This window comes from Suncus etruscus, chromosome 19, assembly GCF_024139225.1.
Source record: "Suncus etruscus isolate mSunEtr1 chromosome 19, mSunEtr1.pri.cur, whole genome shotgun sequence".
In the NCBI taxonomy this organism is placed as follows: domain Eukaryota; kingdom Metazoa; phylum Chordata; class Mammalia; order Eulipotyphla; family Soricidae; genus Suncus; species Suncus etruscus.
This window is the reverse complement of record NC_064866.1, coordinates 43,936,842-43,950,925: the sequence shown is the minus strand read 5'-3', so window position 1 is coordinate 43,950,925 and position 14,084 is coordinate 43,936,842. Positions and strand designations below refer to the sequence as shown.

General features: G+C 55.5%; 1 protein-coding gene across 1 annotated transcript; it reads left to right on the top strand.

Moving 5' to 3' along the window:
* Window positions 1-2,410: 2,410 nt before the first annotated feature.
* On the top strand, window positions 2,411-13,197 carry PARP10 (poly(ADP-ribose) polymerase family member 10). The gene is made up of 10 exons (XM_049765637.1): window positions 2,411-2,573; window positions 2,685-2,942; window positions 3,005-3,241; window positions 8,012-8,478; window positions 8,589-8,810; window positions 8,885-8,963; window positions 9,045-9,662; window positions 9,780-9,913; window positions 12,480-12,654; window positions 12,745-13,197. The coding sequence occupies exons 1-10, from the start codon at window positions 2,411-2,413 to the stop codon at window positions 13,062-13,064; spliced, it is 2,673 nt and encodes an 890-aa protein (XP_049621594.1). The 3' UTR covers window positions 13,065-13,197.
* The last annotated feature ends 887 nt before the right edge of the window (window positions 13,198-14,084 follow it).

The window sequence follows — 14,084 nt, the reverse complement described above, 5'->3', positions numbered from 1 at the left end:
ATCTATCAGGGTCAGTGGGTGGGAGGTTCGATGCCCCAGTGGGGCCCTGGGCCTGTCCACTAGGCGAGGCCTGAGGGAAGAGCAGAGCTGGGCTCTGCCCCTGGCCTAAGTGGGGCTTTAATACGGGACTGCTAATGGAGTGCAGAGCTTGATTTCGACACCTTCACCTGCCACCTGCTTGCAATGCTCCGTCCTCCTTCCTCCCTCTGCACGCATAATCCAAATCCAGGCCTAACCACTCACCTGCCCTGTCTTCTCTGCCACCGGGCTATGCACCCTGCAGCTCTGTTAGGTGGCTGAGCCCACCCCCACCGCGCTGTGAGGTGCCCCTATTCCTCCCTGCGGTACTTCTCAGGGCCAGGCCTGTCTGGCAGGTGGATGGCCAGCCTTGCTGCCCACCTCCTCCTTGCTGGCCTCGTCCTTCCCCCCTCCAAGCTCTTTGCCTGCCCTCCAAGGCTGCAGGTTCTCTGGGTGGCGACCACGGGCTCAATAAATACCCTTAGCTTGTGCTGCATGCTTGTGCCGTGGAAAAGCCCCTCCTGGACACAGGCGAGCTGCTGCAGACTCGGCCCCTGACCGCACGCAGCAGGAAGAGAAAGCGAGACCCAGTGACGAGCTGAGGGAATGGAGTGAGAGGGCAGGGCCAGCCCGAGTTTCAGAGAACCAGATGCTCTCCACAGCTGGGGAGCCTCAAAGTAAAGGAAGAGTCACACGCCGAGTCCAGGTCGGGTTGAGAAAGGCCCCGGGTGGGTCGGAGGCCTCGATTTGACGTGAGTCGCTGTTAATGGAACCCGAGGCCTCGCCAGCCCCTCCTTAGGGATCTTCAGGTTTAAGTTATTTATTTAGTTAGTTAGTTTGGGTTTGGGGCCACACCTGGCAGCACTCGATGGCTCTGTGCTCAGAAATTTCTCCTGGTGGACTCAGGGGACCATATGGAATGCCAGGGATCAAACTGGGGCTGCTCACAGGTGTTGCAAGCCAGCCCTTGAAGAGGTTGACTGATGGAGGGATGGAGGATGAGGCCTTTCTCTTCCAGCTCGGAGCACGCGTCTGCCACCCTGTCTAGCCGACGGTTCTGAGGTGAAACGGCTGGTAAACAGCTCGCAGACAGTCAGGCTTGTGGAAATATTAGCTTTATTCGGTGGACAAGACTGAAGTCCAAAGACTCAGCCTCAGTTCCAGCTAAAAAAGCCTCGAGCCTTCCACAGACCCTTGTTTTTATCCCAGAATCATGTACCACCCAATGGTGAGATCAGATACCAACCAATGGTGGAAGCAGAATCAGGTCCTACCCTAGGGTGGGGACAGAATGCCAGGTCACACCCTAGGGTAGGGCACAATCACCAATCAGATTAGGGTCAGTAACATACTAATCCCCTAAAATATTTACATACACAAGAACAGGCAAGGTAACTGTCCTCCCCACTATGCTATCACTCTGGCCTAAAGTTCAAGTTATTTCGTCGCTGTTGTTTTATTTGGCCACACCAAACACAGGGCTTATTCCTAGCTCTGTACTCAGGACTTACTCCTGGTTGGCTTGGGGGACCATATGGTGCTGGAGACTGAGTCCCTTGCAAGGCAAGCACCCTCCAGGCTGTCCTATGGCTCTGGGCCTCAAGTTAAATCTGCAACCAAGAGTCAGCAGAGGGGACAGGGGCCGTGGCCCCAGGCAGGCAGAGGGTGTGGGCATGGTGCAAGGGTCTGTCTACTGAACTACAGAAGGGGCCCAGGTGAGTGTGGACAGGGCCTGGGTAGATCCTCAGGCAGGACAGTGTCCGGCAGCTCCTCCCAAGAACCTTGGCTTTCACCTGCCCTGTGTAGTGGCAGCTGTTGGTACTTTCCTGGGCTGACGCTGCCCGCTTTGTGGGGTAGTGGAGTGAGCTGGAAGCCCTGGACAGGTGGACAGTACAGTGGTCACTGGGCAGGACAGGCCAAACGTCCTAACATGCAACTCCACTTCCCAGCTGGGGCCTGTGAGCAAACAGGAACCCTGCGCTCCTCTGAACTGGGCACTTGAGGGCACCCAGGGACGGCAGGAGAGGAGTGCCCTCTGCAGGCAGCAAGGGAGGGAGACCACAGAGTCCCCCCTATGCTGCTCAGGGGTCAGACAGAGGCTGGGGTTGCTGCTGTGGGGTCGGGGGAGGCAGTGGCCCAGCCTAGGACAGATCCATGGGAAGGTGCCCCGACTCTGAAGTCCAGAGCAGCTGAGGGATGAGGCCCCAGGACCACCTCCCAGGCTGGGACGCTGCTGTGGGCCCGGGGTGGGGCCTGTGTCCGGCCCTGCCCCCGACCCTAGGTTTCACTTTTGTTTTCCCGCGCCTGCTGCAAAGGGCCTGGGTGCCTGCTGGGCTGCCCTGCCAGAGTGGGGGCCGGGAGCTTGGGGCCTTCCAGGGGCCTGGGAGGAGCCATGGCCGAGGGTGCTGCCTTGGAGCTCAGCGGACTGACTCCCCAAGTCAGCGACGAACTTCTCACCCTGTACTTCGAGAACCGCCGGCGCTCGGGGGGCGGCCCGGTGCAGGGCTGGCAGCGGCTGGGCAGCGGGGGTGTGCTTACCTTCCAGGAGGGCACCGGTGAGGGGCTCAGGCCAGGGGAGCAGGTGGAAGGTGAGGGGTGGCTGGAGAGCCCCAAGGTGGGTGCCCCTTGGTGCCCCCCAGTTCATGGTCCCTCCTCGCCTTCCTCAGATGCTGCCAGGGTCCTGGCCCAGGGGCACTGTCTGTGTGGTGTGCAGTTGAGCCTGCGGCCTGCACCCCCATGGTGCCCTTCCCGCCTCTTGCTCCTCGGCCTGCCCCCTGGCACCACGCTCCCGAGTCTAGAGCAGCACATGCAGGTTCTGCTGAGGGCATCCGGGCTCCCGGGGCCATGCTCTCCGTGCCAGGCTCTCGACAGCCCCTGCCCTGACCGTGCCCTGGTCCAGCTGCCTTGGCCCCTCTCGGAGGCAGGTGAGTGTGCCAGAGGGGCCGGGGCCCTGGCTGTGACTTGAGCTGATGGACCCTCTCCGCAGATTTCCGTGTCCTGGAGGAGCAGGCCTGCGCCCTGTCTTTCAAGGGGGCCCGAGTGTCCCTGGCCCGGGTGCCACAAGCCCGCGCAGTGCGTGTGGTGGGGGCCACGCTGCCCGTGGAGCGGGCACTGCTGGAGCTGTACCTCGAGAGTGAGCGGCGCAGCGGCGGGGGTGCCCTGGAGGGTCTGCGTAGCCTGCCCGGATGTGGGGGCACCGTGGCCACCTTTGAGCAGTGGCAGGGTGAGTGGCACTGCCCAGCCAGGCCTGCTAACACATGGACACACAGACACTCAACCTGTGCACACACTGACATGTGCATGCAACACATGAATGAACGCAGGCACCATACACCCCATTGTTAGGGTCTGGTGTCTGAAAGGCCACACAAGGCAGGCTCTCTGTCTCCAGGAATTCACGACAAGCCCCCCCCAAAGAGTCCAGAAACTGACCAGTCAGACCCATCTCCATAGAAAGCAACCCCCATTGCCCCATTGCTAGTTCAAGCCTTTTTGTTTTTGTTTTTCTTTTTGGGCCTCACCCAGCGGTGCTTAGGGTTTACTCCTGGCTGTCTGCTCAGAAATAGCTCCTGGCAGGCATGGAGGGACCATATGGGACACCGGGATTCGAACCTACCACCTTAGGTCCTGGATCGGCTTCATGCAAGGCAAACGCCGCTGTGCTATTTCTCCGGGCCCTAGTTCATGCCTTTTTTACACTCTCAAACCACAAAGCTCAAGAATTCTGGGGGCATCAAATGCCTTTTGGTTGCCCCCATTTGGAAGAAACCTGTTCCTGGAATTCAGGGTGCTGCTAACCCGCTTTGTTCTTTTCCTTTCAGTTGACAGGTGAGGTTGGAGAGATAGCATGGAGGTAAGGTGTTTGCCTTGAATGCAGAAGGATGGTGGTTCAAATCCCAGCATCCCATATGGTCCCCTGAGCCTGCCAGGAATGATTTCTGAGCATAGAGCCAGAAGTAACCCCTGAGCACTGCCAGGTGTGACCCAAAAAAACCCCAAAAAACAATCAATTGACGGGTGATTGGGGAACTCTGATTCAAGTGCAAGAGAAGTGCATCTCGTAGGCAGATGGATGATTTTGGTTATGGGTGTTGCAGGTGCTGCAAGTTGGTCTACTGGGGTCCCCAAACGATGGCCTGCAGGCCACATGCAGCCCACTAAAGACATTTATCCTGTCCCCTGGGTGTTTTTGCTGCCACTGCCTGTCCTGCTTAGCATGTCCTGCTTAGCAGCTGACCTTGTCCCAGGCCTTAGTATGCATGTGTAGGAGTTGCGCCACATTCTCTGACTCCCCCTTCTCTCTGTCTTGGAGCTCCTCCTCTCAGCCTGGGCAGGTGTCTTCAAACTTTGACCTGCCAAAAGCAGGCCCACAGTTCATCTTGAAATACTGGCATATTTGTCGATTTGACTTTACTTCTTCATTTTTAATATTGTATTTGTTCCTGTTTTGATTTTTTTGTGTGTGTGTGTGGTTTTTTGGGCCACACCCAGTGGTTATTCCTGGCAATGCACTCAGAAATTTCTTCTGGCTTGGGGGAACATATGGGACGCCGGGGATCGAACCTTGGTCCCTCCTAGGGTAGTGCTTGCAAGGCAATTGCCTTACGACTAGCGCCACCACTCTGGCCCCTGTTTAGATTTTTTTTTTACTTCAAAATATGATATGGAACATGTGCATAGGAATTTATTCATAGTTTTTTTAAAGCTTGCTTTATTAATTAATAATTTAATTAATTTTTGGTTTGGGGCCACCCCTGGTGGCATTCAAGGGTTATTCCTGGCTCTGCACTCAGAAATTGCTCCTTGCAGGCTCAGGGGACCATATGGGATGCCAGTGATTGAACCTGGGTCTGTCTCGGATTGGCTGCACGTAAGGCAAATTGGCTGTGCTGTCACTCCGGCCCAGGTTTTTATTTATTTATTTAATTTCATATTTTTGGGTTTTGGGTAGCACCTGGCAGTGCTCAGGGGTTACTCCTAGCTCTACTCTCGAAAATCATTCCTGGCAGGCTTGGGGGACCATATGGAATGACGGGATTCAAACCACTGTCCTTCTGCATGCAAGGTAAACACCCTAGCTCCATGCTATCTGTCCAGCCCCAGGTTTTTTTGTTTGTTTGTTTTGTTTTTGGGCCACACCCAGCGGTGCTCAGGGGTTACTCCTGGCTATCTGCTCAGAAATAGCTCCTGGCAGGCACAGGCTACCATATGGGACACCGGGATTCGAACCAATCACCTTAGGTCCTGGGTTGACTGCTTGCAAGGCAAACGCTGCTGTGCTATCTCTCCGGGCCCAGGGTTTGTTTATTTGTTTATTTATTTATTTAGGGTTTTTGGGCCACACCCATTTGACACTCTGGGGTTACTCCTGGCTACTCGCTCAGAAATCCCTGGGGGATCAAACCACGGTTTGTCCTAGGCTAGTCCTAGGCTAGCACTTGCAAAGCAGACACCTTACTTCTAGCCCCACCTCTCGGGCCCCCCAGGTGTTTTTTTTGGTTTGTTTTTTGTTTTTGTTTTTTATTACTTTTTTTTTTTTTTTGGGTCACACCCGGCGTTGCTCAGGAGTTACTCCTGGCTGTCTGCTCAGAAATAGCTCCTGGCAGGCACGGGGGACCATGTGGGACACCAGGATTCGAACCAACCACCTTTGGTCCTGGATCGGCTGCTTGCAAGGCAAACACCTCTGTGCTATCTCTCCGGGCCCTGTTTTTTTTTTTTTTTTTTTATCTATAATCCTGTTCTCTGATGATCTAAGAGACAGTGAGTGAGCTGGCCCCCTGTTGGTAGAGGCCTTTGGATTGGTCCTCATATTGCTTTCTAATTAGATGTCTCTCAATTGATTCTTTCGGTTTGGGCCCATGATTCTACAGAAAATAATACCTTTATCTTCCAAAATGAGAGGTGTTTTAGAACTCTTTATCCTTTTTATCCTTTAATGTCTAGCCTATCCACATGCCTATTAGGACAATGTTTACACAGATGGAAACTCCTGCAATGTTTATGGTTATATCTGGGAAGGAAAAGGCAGGAACATAATCAAATAATTTCCCTGGCACTTTGGTCCACAGCCAACTTATAGACAAAGCTCTAAACCACACAGACCCAGTATTTCTTTTTTTGTTTGTTTGTTTTTTTTTGTTTTTGTTTTGTTTTGTTTTTGGGCCACACCCGGCATTGCTCAGGGGTTACTCCTGGCTGTCTGCTCAGAAATAGCTCCTGGCAGGCACAGGGGACCCTATGGGACACCGGGATTCGAACCAACCACCTTTGGTCCTGGATCGGCTGCTTGTAAGACAAACGCCGCTGTGCTATCTCTCCAGGCCCAGACCCAGTATTTCTACAAAAGGGTGGAATTATTCACTTAATCACCATCATCCATTCAAAAAGAGCAGATAGGATGCTCCAAAGGAACACCTCACCCTCAGATGAAGAGACCCCTGTTCGGCACCAGTTGTTGAATGGTGGGTTGTGTGTTCCACCATCCCCAGAGAGGGAGAGGAATTCGCATGCCACCTCTCTGGGTAGGAATAGAGACACAGTTCTGGAAGCAACTACAACACAGGAAATAATCCACACACAGTTGGGAAGGAATAGCAGGCCAGAAGCTCACCCACAAGCCATGTGGAACCATGAGCCTATATGACAGCTCCTCCTCCGGGCCACCTGAATAGCCTTTATCGAGAAAAACAAAGCCCACCCCCAAGGGGAGGGGTAAATGCCAGAGGAGGTGGCAATGGGAAAACATCTTTTTTCTTCTTAATTTTTTTTGGGGTCAGGTTTGGGCCACACCTGTTTGACACTCTGGGGTTACTCCTGGCTATGCACTCAGAAATCACCCCTGGCTTGGGGGAACCATATGGGATGCAAGGGATCAAACCTAGGTCCTTCCTAGGCTAGCGCTTGCAAGGCAAATAGATGCCTTACCTCTAGTGCCACCTCTCCAGCCCCGGGAAACATCTTTTTTTTTTTTTTTTTTTTTTTTTTTTTTTTTTTTTTTTTGGTTTTTGGGCCACACCCGGTGACGCTCAGGGGTTACTCCTGGCTATGCGCTCAGAAGTCGCTCCTGGCTTGGGGGACCATATGGGACGCCGGGGGATCGAACCGCGGTCCGTCTCCTAGGCTAGCGCAGGTAAGGCAGGCACCTTACCTCGAGCGCCACCGCCCGGCCCCGGAAACATCTTTTTTAAGATGTAAACCAAAAGAACCAATTGAGAGACATCTAATAAGAAGGCAATATGAGGACCTATCCAAAGACCTCTACCAACAGCCCCCTGTTTAAAAAGTTTGGCGACCCCAGTCTAGGGGCTTGGGTTACAATACCTTTCCTGCTCCTACCTCTGTATGGGGGGCATTTGCAGTTGCAGATGTTGCCGCCAGTTGGCCTAGTGGTCTAAGTTACAGTAATTTTCCCTCAAGCACTGCACAGCTCATAAAAATGGCTGATTTATTACTATGATGGTTGTTCTACAGTTAAGCTTGGGTATATATTCAAGTTAATCTTTTTTTTTTTTTTTTTTTTTTTGGTTTTTGGGTCACACCCGGCGGCGCTCAGGGGTTCCTCCTGGCCCTGTGCTAAGAAATCGCTCCTGGCAGGCTTGGGGGACCATATGGGATGCCGGGATTGGAACCACTGACCTTCTGCATGAAAGGCCAACGCCTTACTCCATGCTATCTCTCCGGCCCCTCAAGTTAATCTTGTCCACTTGCACACGTGACCATAAACGACACATGTGTCATACATGATACAAGCACACGTAACATTTTCACATGACAATGATTTGTGTGTATACATGTCCACACACGAGCAGTGTATACGCAACATGTCTTCACAATCATATACATGCATGACACTGCAACAGGACGCGTGTACAAAGCAACACATGGCTTGACATGTGATTTATGCAAACACATGGCACACGTGTTCATACATGTGACTTGCGTGCGCACACTTGCCCTTGGGAGCCTTACGCTCCCCCTTCCCTCTGTCTAGCGGCCGAGCAGGTGCTGCAGCGTGAACACCATCTCCAGGGCAAGGAACTGCGCCTCGTCCCCCACTACGATGTGTTGGAGCCTGAGCTGCTCAGCAGCTGCCCAGCTGAGGACAGCGACCAAAGGGCTGTGGGCCCCGGCCTCACAGGGACCACAGAGGGTACTGGGACAGTGAGCCTGGGGCCTGAAGAGGGCTCAGAGACCTCCAGAGCTGCAGAGCCTCTGGACCAGGAAAGGCCCGAGGGAATCCCCTTGAGCTCCGGGGCCTGCCCGGGGTCTCCTACACAGCTACGGGGGCCCAGCTCCAAGGCTGCAGAGTGTTTCGAACAGGTGGGCCAGGTGGAGAAGCAGCTGTCCATGGAGCCTGGAGCCCTGCGCTTCCTGCAGTTGTACCATGGGGACCTGCTCGCTGGTCTGGGGGATGTGGGCCTGGTCCCGTGTGAAGGCCCCGAGTTCTCTGGTTTCCAGGTGAGTGACCAAACACCTGCCCTGGCCATCCCCTTCAGCCATCTTTCCCAGTGGCCCGTGGGATTCTATGTAGACCTGGAGCCCCCAAAGCGCCACCTGTCACCCCTCAGATCTATGGTGCCCCGGGCCCGTGCCAGGCAGCCGAGGAGTTTCTGCTGAGCCTTCTGGACAGTGTGAGCTGCCACACACTGAGCCTGGGCCACCCAGGTAGTGCCAACTTCCTGCTAAGCCCTGACGGTCAGAACCTGCTCCAGGACCTGGAGGCCCGGTTCCAGTGTGTGTTCGGGACGGAGCATCTGACTATGGCCACTCTGGGCATCGAGTCTACTGAGGTATGGCCAGAATTGCCCCTGCTCCCACTTAGAAGCTTGGGGGGCCAAGGGGACTCTGACTCTCTTCCTTCTAGGTGGACCCCACGGAGACCCTCTCTCACACAGTGTGGCCACCAGAAGACACAGGTGGCGGCCAGGAGAACTTAAGCTTGGGTAAGAGGCAAATCTGGGCATTTTCTGGGCCTGCCTGCCCCCAACCTTCTGTCCTCTAAGTGGCATCTCTCCTTGACACAGAGGAGGTTCAGGAGTTGCTGGCCGCGCTGGGGGACCACTCTGGGGAGGACTGTCTGCCTTCGGGGCTGGGGGACAGGCCGATCAGGGAAGAGGAGCTGGAGCCACCGGAGACCCTGGAGGGAGAGCCAGAGCCACCGGGCACTGAGGCTGGACTGAAAGAGGCCGCAGCTCTGCAGCTGGCCCTGCACCGCTCCCTGGCAGCCCCTGTCCAGGAGGACTCGCGGGCGCTGCAGCAGGCCCTGGCCCTCTCCCTGTTGGACTCTCCCATGCTCGAGGAACACGTGCTCCGGACTGAGGGACTTGGGGGCAGTGCCCAGCTGAGGGTCCACATGGCCTTTGAGCAGGACGTGGACACTCTGCACCAGGCTCTGGAGGCCGCCTTGGAGACGCATCGCCGGGAGGAGACAGTAGGGCCCTGGGCTGAGCCGCCCTCTGAGGAGCTTCAGGATCGCTTGGGTCAGTGCCACGGTGTGACTGTGGCCCAACGCGGGGACTGCATCATCCTCCGTGGCTTTGGGGAACAGCCAGCCAGGGCAGCCCGCCACTTAGCAGCCCTGCTGACTGGCCCCCACAGTCAGTGCCTGCCTGCCACAGCTGCTGTGACCTCCAACCCCACCTGTGAGTTTGCCCTGTTTCGTTTGAGGACACGGGGTTGGACCTGGACTCAGTGGCTATATCTCCCTAGCCTTCCCTGACACCTTTTGTCCCCACCTCCCACTATCCGCTTGCGGTCAGGTTCAGAGCCGCAGTGGAAGGTGCCCTTAGGCAGGCTGGAACCTGTGGCGGACGGCAGCGATGAGTTCCAGACGGTGGTTCAGCCCTTCTTGGATACCCTGGATGCTGCCCACTGCAAGATCCGTGTGGTCAGGGTGAGTGTGGCCTGTCCGTAGCCTCCTGGTTCAGGCGCGGCGGGGGCTTGTACACTTGCCACTGAAGCCTGGCGCTGTACAGCTGAGACACTCAGGCCCTAGGGCGTCTGGGGCCCACACTCTGCTGACCCTCTTGCAGCTTTCTGGGGTGGTGCTGCCCTCTGGTGACTACTCAGTGGATTTGCCCGTCCATAAATGTGGGGTGGGGGCTGCCTCCTGGGCTCCCGGCCTCTCCAGCCTGCCAGCAGCTTTCTGCCACTTGGCCACTGGGGCCTTTCCAGACCCTGAGAGCTAAACCTCCCTCTCGTGGAGTGATCGATAACTCCTGGCGGGTTTGTGGGGCAATTATATGAGGTTCTCAGGATGGAATCCAGTTCGACCACCTGCAAGGCAAGTACCTTCCCTACCAATTTGCTGGTAAACGGGAGGAGTAGGACCAAGCCCAGCGCTGTCCTGGACAGGCAGGTAGAGGGAGAGCTCTGTGAGCATGTGTGTATGATTCTGTGGAGATGTGTGTACGCATGCCTGTTTATATGTGTGCGTGTGTACGCAGGCTGAAGGGCAGGTTGCAGGCAGAGCTGAAGGCAGTTAGGAGGGGAGCGTGAAGTTGGACAGGGCTGGAGCAGGGCAAAACGGGCGTTGGATGAAGAGGAGTAGAAAGGATGACCCAGGGGTCCCTCAGGTAGAGCGCAGGGCTGAGTGCCCAGAGGAGGAGATGGTGGGTGTAGGGCCCAGCAGGGCCCTATTCTTGTGGTCCAGCCTGGGCCTTCCCATACCAGCTCCCAGAAAGCTGTCCTGTGTGTATGTGTGTGGGTAGGGTTGTATCCCTGCTCCCTTTCTGCAGATTTGGCTTTTTTTTTAGTTTTTAGTTTTGTTTTGTTTTGTTTTTCTTTTTTGCCAATTCATCAATGTTCAGGGCTTATTCCTGGCTCTGCACTTAGGAATCTCTCCTGGTGGTGGGTTTGTGGGGGACCATATGAGGTTTCCAGGATGGAATCCAAGTTGGCCACGTGCAAGGCAAGAGCCCTCCCTACTGTGCTATTGCCCCACACCCCACTGTTGTGGGTTCATCGGCTACCATTTTTAAAACCTTTTGGGGCCATACTTGGTGGTGCTGAGGTTACTCCCGGTTCTGCATTTAGGAATCATGACTGGCAGTGCTCGGGGGAACCAGACAGTGTGGAACCCAACGCTGCTGCGTGCGAGACCAGCACCCTGTCCGCTGTGTTCTCTCTCCGCCCTGGAAGCTGCCACTTTGCAGCCGCTGGGTGCCAGCTTCCTAGAGCAAGTTCCTCTGTGTCTCCTTGGTATCAGCTTCCTCATGGAAGTCATGGGGGGGAGGAGGGGTGTCTCGGCGCCTTCCTAGCTGGACCTCCTTCAGCTCCTCACTCTTTGCTCTGTGAATACTCAGTCCATCAAGCTGCTGTTTATCCTCTGGCTCCTGTTTTTTTCTTTTTCTTTTTTTGCCACCCCAGCTCCTGGCTGACAGTTATATATATATTCCAGCGATGAAGCCAGCCAATGAAATCCTTTTTAGGCCTGCGTAGCATCAGAGAATCTTCTAGAATCCAGAGGCCCCTGCTCTCAGTCTTTTTTTGGAAGGTGGGGGTGGGCTACACCTGGTGACACACGGGTTATTCCTGGCTCTGTTCTCAGAAATTACTCCTGTAGTGTTTGAGAGACCCTCTGGGATGCTGGAGGCAGACCTGGGTCGGCTGTGTGCAAAGCAAATGCCTTCCTGGCTGTGCTGTCACTTTGACCCCTCTCAGGCCTTTCTGTCTTCATTCTCTAGGCCCACACCCAGCCTCTGGCCACCCTCGAGAACAGGCTTTTTCTACTGCTGAGTGTTCTATGAGCCCTTGAGGCCCCCCGCATTTAACCCCATGCCTTGCTCAGAGCTGAAAGCTTTCCCGTTCCTGGTGTGGGTCTGAACTTTCTTTTCCTGTCTCTATGGTGTCTTATTGTTGTCCTCACACTTAGGGTCACAGGAGACAGACATGGCAGTTGCACCACAACACATACCTCTTATTTCTTTGATTTGGTCAGATGCACCTCTGTTTCCCTGGTCAGATCAGACCTGCCTCTATTTCCCCAGTTGGGTAAAATATGCCTTTATTTCCCTTGTTCCTGGGTTCAAAACCTGGCTGCAAAAGCTGGTAAGGGGACAGAGCAGTTCCCTGCACACTGGCCAGGGGGGACGTTTCTGTTCATTGACTCTGGGGATCTGTCCTGGGCATATCCCCTCTGGCTTCCTTCTTGTTCCTTGAAGTGTAGCGGGGCTGCTCCGGTCTGGCCCTATTCCCCCTTTCTCAACAGGGCCTCCCCGACCCCATCATAGTCATGGCCTTGCTGGTCCCGTAGTTCTAGCCTGAGAACAGTCTCACAGATGTACAGTGCTGGTTTTGCTGGTTTAATCGCCGTGGGATAGTTATGGGGCCCCTGGGGTCTTCCTGGCACTGGAGGCTCTTGTGGAATCTGCACAGGGTGCATGAGGCCTCCGGCTGAGCGTGGGGGGCAGGAAGGAAGCCCCTCGGAGCCTGACCACGAGCCCCCTCGTCCCCCACAGGTGGAGCGTGTGACCCAGCCACTGCTACAGCACCAGTATGAGCTGCATATGGCACAGCTGGAGCAGAGCTGCGAGCGCCGCCCTCTGGAGCACGTGCTGTACCATGGCACGACAGCCAGGGCCATCCGGGACATCTGCGAGCAAGGATTCAACCGCAGCTTCTGTGGCCGCAATGGTGAGGAGCTGCAGGAGTGTGTGGGGCTGGGCCGAGGCAGGCCCAGGGCCACCCACCCTCCCAGCGTCGACTCCCCCCTGCCTGCCCTAGGTACGCTGTACGGCCAGGGCGTGTACTTTGCCAGGCGCGCCTCCCTGTCGGTGCAGGACCGCTACTCGCCACCTGACGCCCAGGGCTACAAGGCTGTGTTCGTGGCTCGGGTGCTGACCGGCGACTACGCGCAGGGCCACAAAGGGCTGCGGGTGCCCCCTCTGCGGGACCCCAGTGGGGACATGCCCCTGCGCTACGACAGCACCGTGGACTGCCTGGCCCAGCCCAGCATCTTCGTCATCTTCCACGACACACAGGCGCTGCCCACCTACCTCATCACCTGCCAGCACATGCCCCAGGGTCCAGCCAGGGCCACTTAGTCCCAGGGGATGGACAGGGTGGTGTGTGCACCACAGCCACCAGAGGCCAGCAGAACCTAGGGGAGCCCCTTACCACCTCCCAACCCCGTCAGCCTTTGCTGTGCACTCCTCTTCCAATAAACACTTGAACCCACTGGTACTTGCTCTGATCTCTCTCTCTCTCTCTCTCTCCCTCTCTCTTTTGATTGATTGATTGATTGGTTTCTGGGCCACACCCAGCGGTACTCAGGGGTCATTCCTGGCTCTGCATTCAGAAATCTCCCTGCCAGGCTCTGGGGACCATATAGGATGCCGGGAATCCAACCAGGTCCCTCCCGGGTAGGCCACAGCAAGGCAAATGCCCTACTGCTGTGCTATAGCTCTGGCCCTAAACTTCATTTTTATTGACTGATTGATCTACCGACTGGCCTTTGGGCCACACCCAGCGGTGCTCAGGGGTCACTTCTGGCTCTGCACTCAGAAATCTCCCTGGCATGGGGCCAGAGTGGTAGTGCAAGGGGTAAGGCATCTGTCTGCTTTGCCCACGCTAGGCTAGACGGACCGTGGTTTGATCCCCTGGCGTCCCATATGGTCCCCCAAGCCAGAAGTGATTTCTGAGTGCATAGCCAGGAGTAACCCCTGAGCGTCACCGAGTGTGGCCCAAAAATGAAAAGAAAAAGAAAGAACAAAAGTGAGAGAAAGAAGGAAAGAGAAAGAGAGAAGGAAAGAAGAGAAAGAAAGAGAGAGAAAGAAAGAAAGAAAGAAAGAAAGGAAGGAAGGAAGGAAGGAAGGAAGGAAGGAAGGAAGGAAGGAAGGAAGGAGGGAAGGAAAGGAAGGAAGGGAAGGAAGGAAGGAAGAGAAGGAAGGAAGGGAAGGAAGGAAGGAGGGAAGGAAGAGAAGGAAGGAATGGAAGGAAGGAAGGAAGGAAGGAAGGAAGGAAGGAAGGAAGGAAGGAAGGAAGGAAGGAAGAAAGGAAGGAAGGAAGGAAGGTTGGCCACTAGCAAGGCAAAGGCCCTACCACTGTACTATCACGCTGGCCCC

Bases quoted from the DNA above. Each gene is read 5' to 3' on its own strand.
- PARP10 (XM_049765637.1), top strand. From the start codon at position 2,411: ATGGCCGAGGGTGCTGCCTTGGAGCTCAGCGGACTGACTCCCCAAGTC. The intron at 3,242-8,011 runs GTGAGTGGCACT...CCCTCTGTCTAG, and splicing joins CACCTTTGAGCAGTGGCAGG to CGGCCGAGCAGGTGCTGCAG. The intron at 8,964-9,044 runs GTAAGAGGCAAA...TCCTTGACACAG, and splicing joins CCAGGAGAACTTAAGCTTGG to AGGAGGTTCAGGAGTTGCTG.